We start from the raw sequence: 15,381 nt of genomic DNA on the forward strand, positions 1-15,381 counted from the left end.
CCATAAAAAAGCCCAGACTATGGTTTGCAACTGCACATGGGGACAAAGATCGTACTTTTTGGAGAAATCTCCTCTGGTCTGATGAATCAAAAATAAAACTGTTTGGCCATAATGACCATCGTTATGTTTGGAGGAAAAAGGGGGAGGATTGCAAGCAGAAGAACACCATCCCAACCGTGAAGCACAGGGGTGCCAGCATCATGTTGTGGGGGTGCTTTGCTGCAGGAGGGACTGGTGCACTTCACAAAATAGATGGCATCATGAGGCGGAAAATTATGTGGACATATTGAAGCAACATCTCAAGACATCAGTCAGGAAGTTAAAGCTTGGTCTCAAATGGGTCTTCCAAATGGACAATGACCCCAAGCATACTTCCAAAGTTGTGGCAAAATGGCTTAAGGACAAGTCAAGGTATTGGAGTGGCCATCACAAAGCCCTGACCTCAATCCTATGGGCAGAACTGAAAAAGCCTGTGCGAGCAAGGAGGCCTACAAACCTGACTCAGTTACACCAGCTCTATCAGGAGGAATGGGACAAAATTCACCCAACTTATTGTGGGAAGCTTGTGGAAGGCTACCCGAAATGTTTGACCCAAGTTAAACAATTTAACAGCAATGCTACCAAATATTTATTGAGTCTATGTACATTTCTGACCCACTGGGAATGTGATGAAAGAAATAAAAGCTGAAATAAATCATTCTCTCTACTATTATTCTGACATTTCACATTCTTAAAATGAAGTGGTGATCCTAACTTCACAGAAATTGGGAAAAACTGAGTTTAAATGTATTTGGCTAAGGAGCATGTAAACTTCCGACTTCAACTCTATATGGTAAAATAATGGTTAATAAACAACTCTAAATGAATGAATTATGTTTTCTCCGTTTTATTTATCTTTGGTCTGAGATTGATTTTGTTTTTTCACTCTCAAAATGACAATTGTTCATAGAGAAACAACGGAACAGGATGTTCTGAGTCCATGTCAACGCTTAAATCACATCTGAAGACCTTTTTTATTTTGGTGTGGAAGAAAACGAACCAATGTTGAATTAGTTGTTTAATTCCCCCTTAAGCGCATCTTGCCCTTTAATTGTGTATCTAGCTAGTGGGGAATGTGCCATCTAATGTGCCTGTCTAGCTATGGTTCTGTACTGCTGCTGCTCATTTAATGGGAAAGTTTGCAAATAACAAATAATAGATACAAATGATATACTTCTGCCAGGTAAGCCTACTTTGGAGTTATATTTGAGAAGGTTTTCGGGAGAGTATTTCTGTCAACCCAGAACACGGTTATCATATCGGCTACAGTGATAGACTACCGCGCATCACACAGACAGACATGGGCATTATTGTTGGAAATGAATTAGCAGATATTGTGTTAGGTTTGGCTTTTTAACCCAATAGTGGCTAACCAGGAGTGGGATAATGTCAATGTTGATTAGATCATAACTGAGAGCTTGCGGTTTCTGATACTTGTGAGATTTGTTTATGACCGTTTCTGGTGAAACACGTGAAAATTGCATGTACTTTCAGAATTGTTTGGTGAGCTACTCATAGGTGGGCTGCGAGCTACCTGTTGGAGACCCACGGCCTATACAACGGCCTGTTTGGACAACTCGGTATACCATAGTGGGCCTATAGCGTCTTCGTCATTCTGTGACGATGTGCACGCCACTGCGGGGATCAGCGGCAGGATCAAAGCTCTGCAGAGGGAGTGCAGGGGGGGCACAGGCCGAACGCCCAAACAGCAGGTTTGAAACTAACACCAACTGCACCCCAGATGGTCACAAGGCCACGTCATTGCCACTGTGTGGATCCACAGTACTACCATGCACGATTTTATGTTGCATTATAATGTATATATTACAATGGAGTTTGTCCTTTATTGTAAGTTATTGTGATGTTACTCTTCACACTATAACAACGTTTATGGCCTCTCTAAAAGTGTACATTAAAAGCAATAGTTGGTGCGTTGTCTATAAAAACTCCCACGTCACCTATTTTGCGGAATGACTAGTATACTAATGTCATTGATTAAGAAACAATATAAATACACTATGTCCACAAAGAACCATGCTGTTGAGTGTTATAGTTATCAACCGCGAAAGAAGCTCAGCAACTGTCAAATAAAACTCCCACCATCAGCAGATATAGGTGTAAGTCTTATCAGTTGATAAGTCATTGTTTAATAGGTGAAGTGGAAGCAGCGGCTCGTTTTAGGGCTACTACTGTGTGTGTGTGTGTGTGTGTGTGTGTGTGTGGGGGGGGGGGGGGGGGGGGGATAGACAGCAGCCTTTCACCAAACCCCAGTGGCAGAGACGAGCTGGTGATTGAGCTTGACACACCGTCAAAAAAGAACCTCCACATTCCTATTCAAATGTACCCGCTAATCAAAGTTCAGTGTTGAAAATAGCCAAACATGGTAACTAATACAACTTTTGAACGTTTTTTTTCATTACAAATATAGTGGTCTGTATTAACACAATATTGTGATATACCTGCATGGTACTAATAATTTAAATAGCATCTATTGTGTTCTATGTAGGCCTAATTATCATACCTGGCTTATTATCAGAATATTGTTTGGTGAACAGTCTTGCCGTGGGCTAATGGCGTTGTAAGTACATCTAGGTTGGCCGTATACGCCTGTATATGACTATTTTATTCCCAGTTGTACTCTGTTTAGTCTTCACCTGCTATGGGGTCATGCATGGGGACAGCATTGTCATAGCTGTTGATGAGACCTTGATAGGCCTGAACATGGACAAACAACACCGCTCGCTAAAGAATGCATTTTCTTTTCTCGTGAGTTTACCTCTCCAAACCATCAAGGGTAAGTTTCAGAGAATGTTTGTTTTGAGCCTATACGGAGAGTGTGAGGTGGAGAGCGACTTGAGGAGGGGAGAGTATGTTTAGATATTCCAGAGGCGTCCATAGGTAATAAAGGTCAGCGCGAGCCACCTGGAATGCACCGCAACATTCCCCACCCCATGCAGCGTGCAGGGCAACACTGTTGGGCTTGTAGGGCTAGTTTCGTAAAATTCCACGGGGGTCAAACCAAGGGTAGGCTTACTGTACGCAGTAATACCATTGAAATACTTTCCCTGTATGTCACTTGTGTGATGTACTAGCTATCACATATTTTGGGACAAAACTCATTCAAAAGGAATCGACCATGGCAACAAATAGGCTATAGGCTACTTTATGCCCTGGTTCATGCTGCGTATTTGCATAGGCCTTATGGAATAAACTTTTTTTTTTACAATCAATATATTCATTAAGAAAAATTCTAAATGCACGTTAACTACCATGAATTATAATAAAACTAACAACAAAATCTGCAATATCTTATTTTTATTTGAGGTAGACAGAGATGAACCAGCATTGATTGAAATCCTTTCCAAAAACATGTAAAACAGACATTAACTAATACAACTCAGTCGATCTGCACATACAAATAATACAATTCACTCCTATTGCCTTGAAATAGAAATGTAGGCCTAACCGTAGTAAATAAAACTAACTTCAGAATACCCTGTTTTTCGCAAGACACTAGCCTATTATCAAAACGTTTGACTCCATCCTGGAAAAGTTACAGCCTATTAATCCAAAAAGGCCCAATTCAAAAGTAAATTGTCGAGTTGGTTTCACTCAGGCAGGTGTTAAAAGTTGCAATAAACTTTCCTTTTAGTTGTATGACATGATAAACGTTTTCTATCCTCTGGCCATTTAATAATATAAATACTCCCTCTAATCATCATTCGTCATTTTGGACAACGTCATCTGCGTGAACCATTCCCTGTATAGGTTTAGTTCACGTCTGCTATTTAGACAATAACAATAGACTATACAGACATATGTTAACATTACTAGAGTGAATAGCATTGGGTAATCCACCCGCTCGTGTTTAAATTAGTAATTTCACTGTATATTTCAATTAAAGAACATCCGCCAAATCTCACACACACTACTTCCCGTGTAGAGTAATACCCTGTAATTCTATAGTGCAAAGAGTCAGTAACACGTGAACCCTTTCTACCTAACTTACTGACGGTAAAGTTGTTTCATGTCAAAACCTCTATACAAATAAGAAGAAATACATTTTTTTTTTAAAACACTACAAAATAGAAATAAATTCAACAATACTATGTTTTGCCAAGAGGCTCCCTGTATAAACATTATTATAAGGCTCGCTTTGAGATTTGTAAACATGCAAAAGTGCATCACTCCAATAGTCGTGGGTATGAAGATTTACGACCCTTTACATCCAAACAGATTTTGTGGGGTGGAAAGAAACGTCTAGTCTAGAAAGATGTTGCGCACATCATCCACAGTTGTGCTTTTGTCACCTCGTTTTTTCTCCCTCGAAGTGTGCGTTTCGAAGTCATTATTTGAGTTTAAATCATATACAAAACAAACTCCTCTTACAGACGTGTTGCATAACGAGTGGAATAGTCTTTTCAAGCAATAATAGGAATGTTTTGACTTATTATCAATCAATTCACTTGTTCTTCTCATTCGAGTTCATCACTTTGAAGTTCAGTGTCTGCAAGTTGCAGTTTATTTGGTCCATTAGGTCTCCGAGCTGGGAGACGCGCCAGGAGATATGGAGCTGGAATGGTCCGAGTTGTCTTCCAGGTCCTTGGAGGAACCCGTGCTCGAGGCTGAGGCCAGGCCCTCTTTCTCGCGCTTCTTCTGTTTCATCCTGCGGTTCTGGAACCAGATTTTCACCTGCGTTTCGTTGAGCTCGAGGGTGGCGGCGATTTCCACGCGCCTGGCCCGCGTCAAGTACTTGCTGAAGTGGAACTCCTTTTCGAGCTCGGTCAGCTGTTTGGTTGTAAAGTTGGTGCGGATGGTGTTCTGAGGTCCCATTCCATAGTCAGCCACTTTAGCTGGGGAAAAAAGAGAGAAAGAAAGAAAGAGGGGAGAAACGCATTAGAATCTGGAATAGATTGTATGCCTAAAATATGGAAATTGTATGTGTAAAATATCAAAATTGTCCCATATTCGAAGTCATATTAATTTCAATTCACCAGTCCATTGTTAAATTTTTAAGCTCCTAAAGAAAAAAAAAGGTGTGATTTGACACCAATACCGCATAAATCATTCTTAATGATTAAAATATTTACTTGGAATGAAGATTGGATAATGTCATTCTAAAGGGTTCATCAATTACGCACCCAACCATTTCAAGTCCCAAACTGTTGACTACTGTATATAGGTAAGTTCACAGACTCAACCTCCTACTTCTTTTCCCATTACTCACTCCTGAAGAATGAAATAAAGCTACCCCACGTTGGGGGAGATATAAACGCATATGATACGTGTTAAAACGTGGGTCGGTGCACTCAATTCAGACGGGCCAAGCATGGCGAGGAAGGAAAGGCTGGGGAATACAATGGAGGCCAACTGAAACGAGAACTGGGACAAATTCAAGATAACAGAGTTGGGTCACTTCCTAGGGCGTAAGAAAGCACGTCTGCTCGATGCATTAGTGCAAAGACTGATTAGACGGGGAGAAAATAACAACACATCAAGCAAATCTACCAAAGGCATGTCTGGTCAGAGATACCGCTATGACCCGGAATGGTGCTGAGAAATCCCCATATGTTGTGGATCAGAGATAGCGGAGTGAGGCAACACTATCCTCAGTCATGTCTCTTATGGGGCTGGAGAGTGCATGTGCATTTGCATACCACGTCCATTAGCCTACCTGAATGGTGGGTCGACATGTTTGGGTCACCTGGTGGACTTGTAATGAACTTTGAATTACCTTATCTGACAAGAACGTTTCGATTTCGTGCATGGGTCAGTGTGATTTTTCTTTGAACTCTCCCATCTCACCTGTTTTAGGGGGGTTCCTCTTGACTTTCATCCAGTCGAAAGTCTTTCCTTGTGGTGTTTGCTCTGCGTCCTTCTCCCTCTCCTGAGAGGCCGAAATGTCAACATAGGTGCTCTGCAAATAACCCCGCTGGTGGTCCTGGCCCTCGCAGCCGTGGTGCTGGTACTGTGCTGCGGGGACAGCCCCCTGCGCCCCGCAGTATGCCCCGGCCAGGGAGCCGTAGTTGGGGCCTACATTGGAGGCGGAAAGGCCCGTTGATTGATAGTACATCCCGTCCTGCTCGTTGATAAAGTATTGTGGGTGTCCATAGTCCGGGTTTGCGCACGCTTCCGTCCCGTATCCCGCAGTCCCTGTACTGCCATATGGAAGGACCATGTTGGCATGATGCGACTGGGGCTGATGATGATGCGCGTAGCTACTGCTCTGGTGCTGATGTTGGGCCACCACTGCCTGGGCGCTGCCCGCCACGTAAAGCCGTCCATCACCGTTATCACTTGTTGTGCCGGAGCCCGAAGGAAAAGGGACCGGGAAGCCTTGGTCCAAGTGGTGGTATCCGGACTTGGGTGAGTAGGCGTTCGGTCCACGGCTACAAATTGAGTACTCTAAGAAAGAGTTCATTTTGGAATTCTCCATGCGCAAATTGATGACGGAGGATCAACCTGCGTTTCGGGGGATTCCTCCTACCCTGCAACCTCTCGGTATGTCATGTGGAAGAGAAAAAAAGAAGCGCTCACCTCCTGGAGAAGTCACCCTGGGATTCCCTATAACACTTTTTTTTTATTTTTTACCTCAGCTGCTGGTCACGTGAGCCGTCAGGGCGCCAATGGTGATGGGGACCTCCAGAAGTTTGTCAGCGCACCGCGATCATCGATCACGCGGCTGACATTTGCATGACAAAGCCACTTCAATCAAACCAGCCCATCAATCTGATAACAGCACGTATATGTCAAACCCCTCTGAAGAAACCTCTCCCGAACCGGCAGAGAATGAAATAAAGAAAGAGTTGGAAATTCGCTAACCCCCCATTTCGTTTCTCCCCTATTATTGGATTCCCTATACTTACTTTAAAAGTGTAGAAGTCCATTTGGTTAGGCCTATCAGAGGTTTGAGCTATGGTGAGAGGTGGATGCACTTTTCTCATTGTTACAACTAAATACATAAAATCCACTGTATTCCATGGCCTGGCCCGCATTACACAAAGAGCAATGCATAATGTCATTAGATAGTTCTGGCCCAAGCGAAAAGGGCTCACCACAGAACCCAATATCTGTTTTGGGGTTGAAATCTGTTTAACACTCGGATTGGAAGTGACGCCATCGTTTTCAGATCGGTCCCGAGCCTGCATTGGCCTATCTAATTTAATCAATGAGCTGATCTATTACAGAAACGAGGTTAGGCCGACAGCAAGCCTTCTGGTAGCAGAAAGACCAGCAGAAAGAAGTCATATCTTTCACTGATAGGAGTCCTTTGTATGTAACAGTTCCATAAGTGTTGAATATAACTTTATGTTTATGAAGGCAGAAAAAGAATTACTGAGCATATTAAGTGGCATTATACTTATGTTGAAATGTGATACATTTTGTCATCCACATTCCACAACAACCAGGACGCCATCAATAGTGTAATGAATGAGTTGTCTAGACCAGTGGTTAACAAGCGTAGGTGGAGGAGGTGAAAAAAAAGAGGAAATGGCAAAGGCTAATTATTAATTGTGGTGACAATAGGTAAGAAAGTCTGCCTGTTCATGAAGCAGCCCACGCTCAAAGGAGGGAGACTGAAGAATCTCTAATATATTTGCTCGTTGATACATGGTGGATGAGAGGGACTAACAATATAACGCCCACAGTAATTTGTTACTTGTCAGGATGTTTACTGTTCGGCTCGCATCCATGAGAACAGGATGGTTGCATTGCGCGGCCAAAAGTTCAAACCAAGTAGATCGTTGTTTACCTTGGCGATATCTTTTCTCTCTTAAGAGTACTCCAACCTTTTAGTTACCACCCCTCAAATGTACTTATCGGTTTAGTAGAGCCAACCCATAGTGTCATTCGATATGCTGCCTCACTGCAAAGTAGTCCTAGTTTTCTAAATATTATTAATGGATTATATAGTCTGTCTTTATAGGTTTAGTCGTCTACTCAGTTTACAATCATTTTGTCATTGACTATATCGGAAAAATTCAGTATTTTGGTTAACCTCAGCATGTTTCTTCAGAAAACATTGATTGGAAGCAAGTCAACCAGGCCTGGTATTTCTCAGGAGAAAACCCCATCTCAACCTGCTTACCCCCACCATCCCCTCACACACACAACACGCTGCCCTTGACGAGTGACCCATGTCATTAGTTGAGGAGCGTTGTAACGCCTTAATAACAACAATAAAATAATGTGCTATCTTGATTTTCTTGTTTCAATTGGAGTTTTAAACTAGAGCTTAATACTTTTATTGACTCTTAAAACGGCTGTTCTTAATCTAAACAGCTATGTTTTTGTAACTCACAATTTATCTTTGTTTATTCAATGCAAAACATAGGCTGGATTACATGATATTCTTTATCGACTGTGTTAGACGTGAACTCTAATCTGGGATGTTGTCTGTTTCATTAAAAATAATCTTATGAAAAAAAAAAGTAAACTAGCCATGCATTAAAGTGAAAAAATGCATACATGTCTATCCTTCACTTTAACATAAAACATGACTTCTTTTTTTATCCGAATTTATTTCTGAAAGTTATTCAAACTGGCAATGAAAAGATAAAAATGCCCAAACGCTATTCAATCTACCAATGAGCAGCCTGCAAAACGTTTTAAAAGCTAGGTGTAAACGAAATTGCCCACATTAGGCTGTGTTTGTTTGTGGTTATGGTAGGCCTATTTGTTACATGGTACCTTTCAATAAACACTACCAATTGTTAACAATAAAAAAAAAAAAGGTAGAATGAAATAAAAAGCAATAGCCTACAATCATTTACAAATACCATTACACGTTGTGCAATAGGCTACGCTCCAGATAAAACAAAATAGCTATGTTAATTAATGTTTTAACACGTTTAACTATGGAAATTGTTATTGGTATTTTCACATTGAATGGACAATTTTCCTATTGGAGGGATTTAACGCACGGACGCATCTGACTATGCATAGGCTACGAATTCCTTCGATCATTTCTGTTCGTTTATTTATGAAAATACTTTTGGGGATTATTGAAAAAAAAATGTAACAGCTAATATGCTCTCCAATATATCAACGTTTGTGAGTTTATAATAAACATATAATTTACCTTAACACAATCAGTCATTTACATTGCAAACTTTTATAGGCCATTGAGGGAACATTAGGCTACATTTCTGCTGTAAACAAACTGTTGTGGCAAAATCACCAGTTAGCTGCGAGGTTAACAAAAGGTCACCGAGAAAGAAATCTTAATCCATCTAAAGATGAATTCAAATGCAAATGTTAACAGGGATTAGAATCTAACGCTCTGATCATTGCCCCCTTCTTAACACTTCGCAGCATGTAATCCCTTTACAGAAACTGCTAACAAACAGAACAGATACGGCCATACAAGCAAATGGTAATGACAACAGTAGGACCCACCTAGCGGTACGACGAGGTAACAATAACTCAGGGACTTCCATGTCTTCTTCTTGGCGACGTTTTTTAAGCGTCCCATTCCAGCTTGTCTTAACTTTTATGCTCCTGAACAGATATCTTTGTAGTACCACTCGAAATGATAACAAGAACATTTTATGAGAACATTATAAAAGAATCCATTTGATTTCACAGCCTGTAATCATAATAACACTATCATGAAAATAGTAGGCTATATTAGTGGTTTATAAGGGAGGATAATAGCAAATGAAAAGAGAAACAATAAATATGGCTACATTATGAATATAATTGGATTGATAGCCCAGTGGATTTAAAAAAAGCTGCAATGTTTGAAAGTGGAGAAAGTTACTTTAACATCTTTATGTTGAGTTTTTAATATGATTCTCTTGCATAAAGCCAAACCATTTCCCCCCCTTTAGTGGGTCTACTGCTCAGTGCAAGATTCCAGGGCTGATTCTAGATAAGGAACACTTAGGCCCTAAGTGTAAAGAGGAATCTTTAAGAATGAGTCAGGAATTCCTGTAAGACATTATATTACAGCTGAAGCATAGCCCCTAAAACCTCTTCATTTTCCCAGACCATTATGTCTGGTTCACCACGCTCACATGATAAGTAACTTTGCTTGAGACCTGTGAAGACTTATGTTGACTCCATGATCTTCAGCTTAGCAGGTTAACACTGTTTGGTTGCACACAGGAGACCTGGGTTTGTCGTATTGGTGTCGTGGCTAGTGTGAGTCCAAAGGGGGGCAAATGTATCTGAGGAGGTTTGGAACACCCACTTGTGTTATTTGCAGTGTACACTCTGGCTCTGAATGTGGCCTTCTATGCTGCCCTTGGGTACTTGTCTGATTAGAGAAACACAGCAGGCTGTGCCCTGTTGTTTTGTTAGCTGACATGAATCATACATCAGATGCAGATGGGCGGCTAAAATCATAATCATTACATCACAATCTACAAGCCTTGTTTTGTTAGCAATGTCACTGCAGCCAGACTCTGTTGATTCTACATAGTGGCAGTGGCATCATCCTCTCCCCTATCCTCAAGTGCTCCGATGCTGCAATCTGGCATTGACCAAGGCTCTGTCCCAAACGGCACCCTATTCCCTATTTAGTGCACTGCTTTTTAACCAGGGCCCTATTCCCTATTTAGTCCACTACTTTTGGCCAGGTTCCATAGGATCCCATAATGCACAATATAGGGAATTGAGTGTCATTTGAAACACAGCCCAAAGGACTCTGCCCAAGTGTTTTTGCAAATCATGATGCAAATAGCGCTAGGCGATTTGTGTCAGTGTACGCTGCTGTTTTCGTTTCAGCTGGCTGAGCGTGGAGATGCCATCATCACCGGACCCTTATTTTCAGACATGTCCTACTGCCTCCAGATACGGACAACAATATTTACCTACATGCAAAGCTACTGTCCTCCAGCTCTATCCAAGCAAGGAAAGTGTATTTGATGTGTTCTCTCAGGGATGTTAACTCACTCTGTGTACTGTACACACATAGCTTTGGCTTTTTGCATTTTGTCTCACCAGCTTTGAGAAGGTGAAAGTAGTGAGGCTCAGAGACACTCATATGGTGCTATGTGTTTTGATATTCAGAATGATGGAAATGAGGGGAGTGTTTGTTGTGTTTCATGGATAGCTTAGTCTAGTAGTATTCTGCTGATATGGACCAGTTTCTCTAAACTCAATATACCAAAGCACTATTATAATACTTCTCTAATTTGCCAAATTAATTTACAGTGCCTTCAAAAAGTATTCATACCAACTTGACTTATTCCACATTTTGTTGCGTTACAGACTGAATTCAAAATAAATGTGAATAATTTTCTCACCGATCTACGCACAATACCCCATAATGACAAAGTGAAAATGAAACACAGAAAGATCTCATTTACGTAAGTGTTCACATCCCTTTGCTATGAAACTCCAAACAGAGCTCAAGTGCATCCAATTTCCTTTGATCATCCTTGATGTCACTACAACTTGATTGGAGTCCAGCTGTGGCCAATTACATTGTTTGGACATGATTTAGAGAAACACACCTGTCTATAAGGTCCCACAGTTGACAGTGCATGTCAGAGCAGAAACTATAGCATGAAGTCCAAGGAACTGTGCATAGATCTACGAGAATTGTGATGAGGCATATATCTGTGGAAGGGTATTAAACAATTTCTAGAGTGTTGAAAGTTTCCAAGAGCACAGTGGTCTCCATCATTTGAAAGTGGAAAAAATATGGAACTAACCAGACTCTGCCTAGAGCTGGCCATCCGACCAGACTGAACAACAGGGCAAGAACGACCTTGGTCAGGGAGGTAACTTGGAACCCATTGGCCACTCTGACAGAACTATAGAGTTCCTTGGCTGAGATGGGAGAACCCGCCAAAAGGACAACAATCTCTACAGCACTTCACCAATCTGAGCTTTATGGGAGAGTGGCCAGACAGAAGCCAATCCTGAGAAAAAGGCACATGACAGCACGCCTGGAGTTTGCGAAAATGCATGTGAAAGACTCTGAGATCATAAGGTAAGTGATTCTGTGGGCCGATGAGACAAAAATGTAAAACCAGGCACAGCTCATCACCCGTCTAACACCATCCCCACTGTTAAGCATGGTGATGGCAGCATCATGTTATGGAGGATACTTTTCAGCTGCAGGGACTGGGAGACTGGTAAGGATAAAGGGAACAATGAATGGAGCTAAATAGAGGCCAATCCTTGATGAGAACTTGCTTCAGAGTGCAAAGACCTTTGACTGGGGGGAATTTGTATGTTCCAACAGGGCAATGACCCCAAGCATACAGCCACAGCAATGCTGGAACGGCTTCAGAACAAGAATGTGAAAGTCCTTGAGTGGCCCAGCCAAAGCCTAGACTTGAATCCTATTGAAAATCGGTGGAAAGACATGAAGACTGCTATTCACTGCTGCTCCCTGTCTAACTTAGCAGAGCTTGAGAAAATCTGCAAGGAAAAATGGGAGAAAATCCACAAATCCAGATGTGCAAAGCTGTTGCAGACATACCCAAGACGACTCAAAGCTGTAATTGCCACCAAACGGGCTTCTACAAAGTATTGACTTAGGGGTGTGAATACCTATGTAAATGAGGTATTTCATTTTCAATAAATTTGCTTCAATTTCTAAAACGTTTTCACTTTGTCATTATGGGGTATTGTGTGTGTAGATGGCTGAGAAAAATAAATGTAATCCATTTTGAATTCAGGCTGTATCACAACAAAATGTGGAATAAGTCAAGGGATATGAATACTTTCTGAAGGCACTATTATACTGTGATTGATTGATGAAAATGTTGGAGGAATGTGGCCAGGCATCCTGTCACTATGGAATCCATATAGTTTTCTCCACTGCTGGCTAGATATGGTATTGCAAAGGGTAATGTTTTGGTAACCAGTGGTTGCTTGATGTTTTTGATTCTACGACAGCAGTGGCCCGCTCATTAGGGTGTTAGGGGCAGCGCCCGGCTTGTGATTGGTCCCAAAAAATAAATAAACACATGTTTATATAAAAATATATACAGTACCAGTCAAAAGTTTGGACGCACCTACTCATTCAAGGTTTTTTCTTTATTTTTACTATTTTCTACATTGTAGAATAATAGTGAATACATCAAACCTATGAAATAACACATATGGAATGATGCAGTAACCCAAAAAAGTTTTAAACAAATCAAAATATATTTTATATTTGAAGTTCTTCAAAGTAGCCACCCTTTGCCTTGATGAAAGCTTTGCACACTCTTGGCATTCTCTCAACCAGCTTTATGAGATAGTCACCTGGAATGCATTTCAATTAACAGGTGTGCCTCATTAAAAGTTAATTTGTGGAATTTCTTTCATTCTAAATGCGTATTAGCCAATCAATTGTGTTATGACAAGGTAGGGGTGGTGTATAGAAGATAGCCCTATTTGGTAAAAGACCAAGTCCATATTATGGCAAGAACATCTCAAATAAGCAAAGACAAATGACAGTCCATCATTACTTTAAGACATGAAGGTCAGTCAATTCAGAACATTTCTAAAACTTTTAAAGTTTCTTCAACAGCAGTCGCAAAACCCATCAAGCGCTATGATGAAACTGGCTCTCATGAGGACCGCCGCAGGAAAGGAAGACCAGGAAAGTTACCTCTACAGCAGAAGATAAGTTCATTAGAGTTACCAGCCTCAGAAATTCAGACTTCAAGTAACCGACACATCATGGTTGAATTGCTGCAAAGAAACCCCTACTAAAGGCAACCAATAATAAGAGGAGACTTGCTAGGGCAAAGAAACATGAGCAAGGGACGTTAGACCGGTGGAAATCTGTCCTTTGGTCTGATGACTCCAAATTTGAGATTTTTGGTTCCAACCGCCATGTCTTTGTGAGACGCAGAGTAGATGAACGGATGATTTCCACATGTGTGGTTCCCACCATGAAGCATGGAGGATGGTGCTTTGCTGGTGACACTTTCTGTGATTTATTTAGAATTCAAGGCACACTTAACCAGCATGGTTACCACAGCATTCTGCAGCGATACGCCATCCCAGCTGGTTTGCGCTTAGTCCTACTATCATTTGTTTTTCAACAGGACAATGACCTAACACACCTCCAGGCTGTGTAAGGGATATTTGACCAAGAAGGAGAGTGAATGAGTGCTGCATCAGATGACCTGGCCTCCACAATCACCCAACCTCAACCCAAATGAGATGCTTTGGGATCAGTCGGACCGCAGAGTAAAGGAAAAGCAGCCAACAAGTTCTCAGCATATTTGGGAACTCCTTCAAAACTGTTGGAAAAACATTCCAGGTGAAGCTGGTTGGGAGAATGCCAAGAGTTTGCAAAGCTGTCATCAATGCAAAGGGTGGCTACATTGAAGAAACTCATTTGATTTGTTTAACACTGTTTTTGGTTACTACGTGATTCCATGTGTGTTCTTTCATAGTTTTGATGTCTTCACTATTCTACAATGTAGAAAATAGTTAAAATAAAGTAAAATCCTTGAATGAGTAGGTGTGTCCAAACTTTTGACTGGTACTGTATATTACATAATTCATTGATTAGGTTTTAAATGGTCATAAAAGTGCGGTAAATGTGTAAATGTTCCTGTTTGTTCAAAACAAGCTGTTCAGTTACTTACTTCTCTGCCCCTCAGTGACTGCCAGCAGCTCCGCTGGTGCATAGGTCATGCAGACAGGGATTGGATTGCCAGCTATTTGATAGGAGGGGGCACTGCCCCAATAAAATCGCAGAATTTTATAGCACAAATTGTAACAGCACAGAGTAAATGGACTGTCGTGGGTCACTCAAATGTGAGTCCCGACAGAACTTCTGCGTCTGCTCTCCCTCCCAATAAGTCTCTTGAGCCAAATGACTTACTTCCGCATGTGAGACTAGATCTGCTCTATCAGGTACAGATGGCGCTAAACCAAAAAGTTATTTGTAATCATAACAGTCATGGGAGCCTGGAACCTGATGAACCGGACATCTACATCCGACAAGAGTCGAAGGACAGAAGGATACACTAGCTAGAACTTTCTCATCGCAGATCTAGTAGAACAAAAAAGCATGATGGTGGCTGGCCAATTTTATTATTCATCAGGTTCTACTGTGGGTGACAGGTCAACATGTTGTGTGGACTAAAACAGCATAAACCCGGGTGTATCGCAAAGCATGATCAAAAGAATTAGCGAGCTACAGTAATTTTGAGAAACATTGAGAAATAGTTCAGTAATTTTTTTGTCAAATTAACCAGTTATCTACCTTTGATAAGCAGCTAGCTAGTTACTAGCTTCCTAGCTAGTTCGCTCCCATGCCAATTTCAAGTCTTTCTAAAGTAATATTTGAGTTACTCAAAAATATGACGTTTTTTCAGAGTGAAAGTTAACTGGCTAGCGCATTATGCTTTGTGACATAATGTTAGCTAGCTATCC

General features: G+C 41.2%; 1 protein-coding gene across 1 annotated transcript; it reads right to left on the reverse strand.

Moving 5' to 3' along the window:
- Positions 1-4,235: 4,235 nt before the first annotated feature.
- Positions 4,236-6,843, reverse strand: hoxb1aa (homeobox protein HoxB1aa). Its single transcript, NM_001139577.1, is given in 2 exon segments — positions 4,236-4,892; positions 5,845-6,843. Coding segments are annotated over 2 exon segments (936 nt in total). The 5' UTR covers positions 6,461-6,843; the 3' UTR covers positions 4,236-4,572.
- Positions 6,844-15,381: the final 8,538 nt, after the last annotated feature.

This window comes from Salmo salar, chromosome 03 (genome assembly GCF_965601325.2).
Source record: "Salmo salar chromosome 03, fSalSal1, whole genome shotgun sequence".
NCBI lineage: Eukaryota > Metazoa > Chordata > Actinopteri > Salmoniformes > Salmonidae > Salmo > Salmo salar.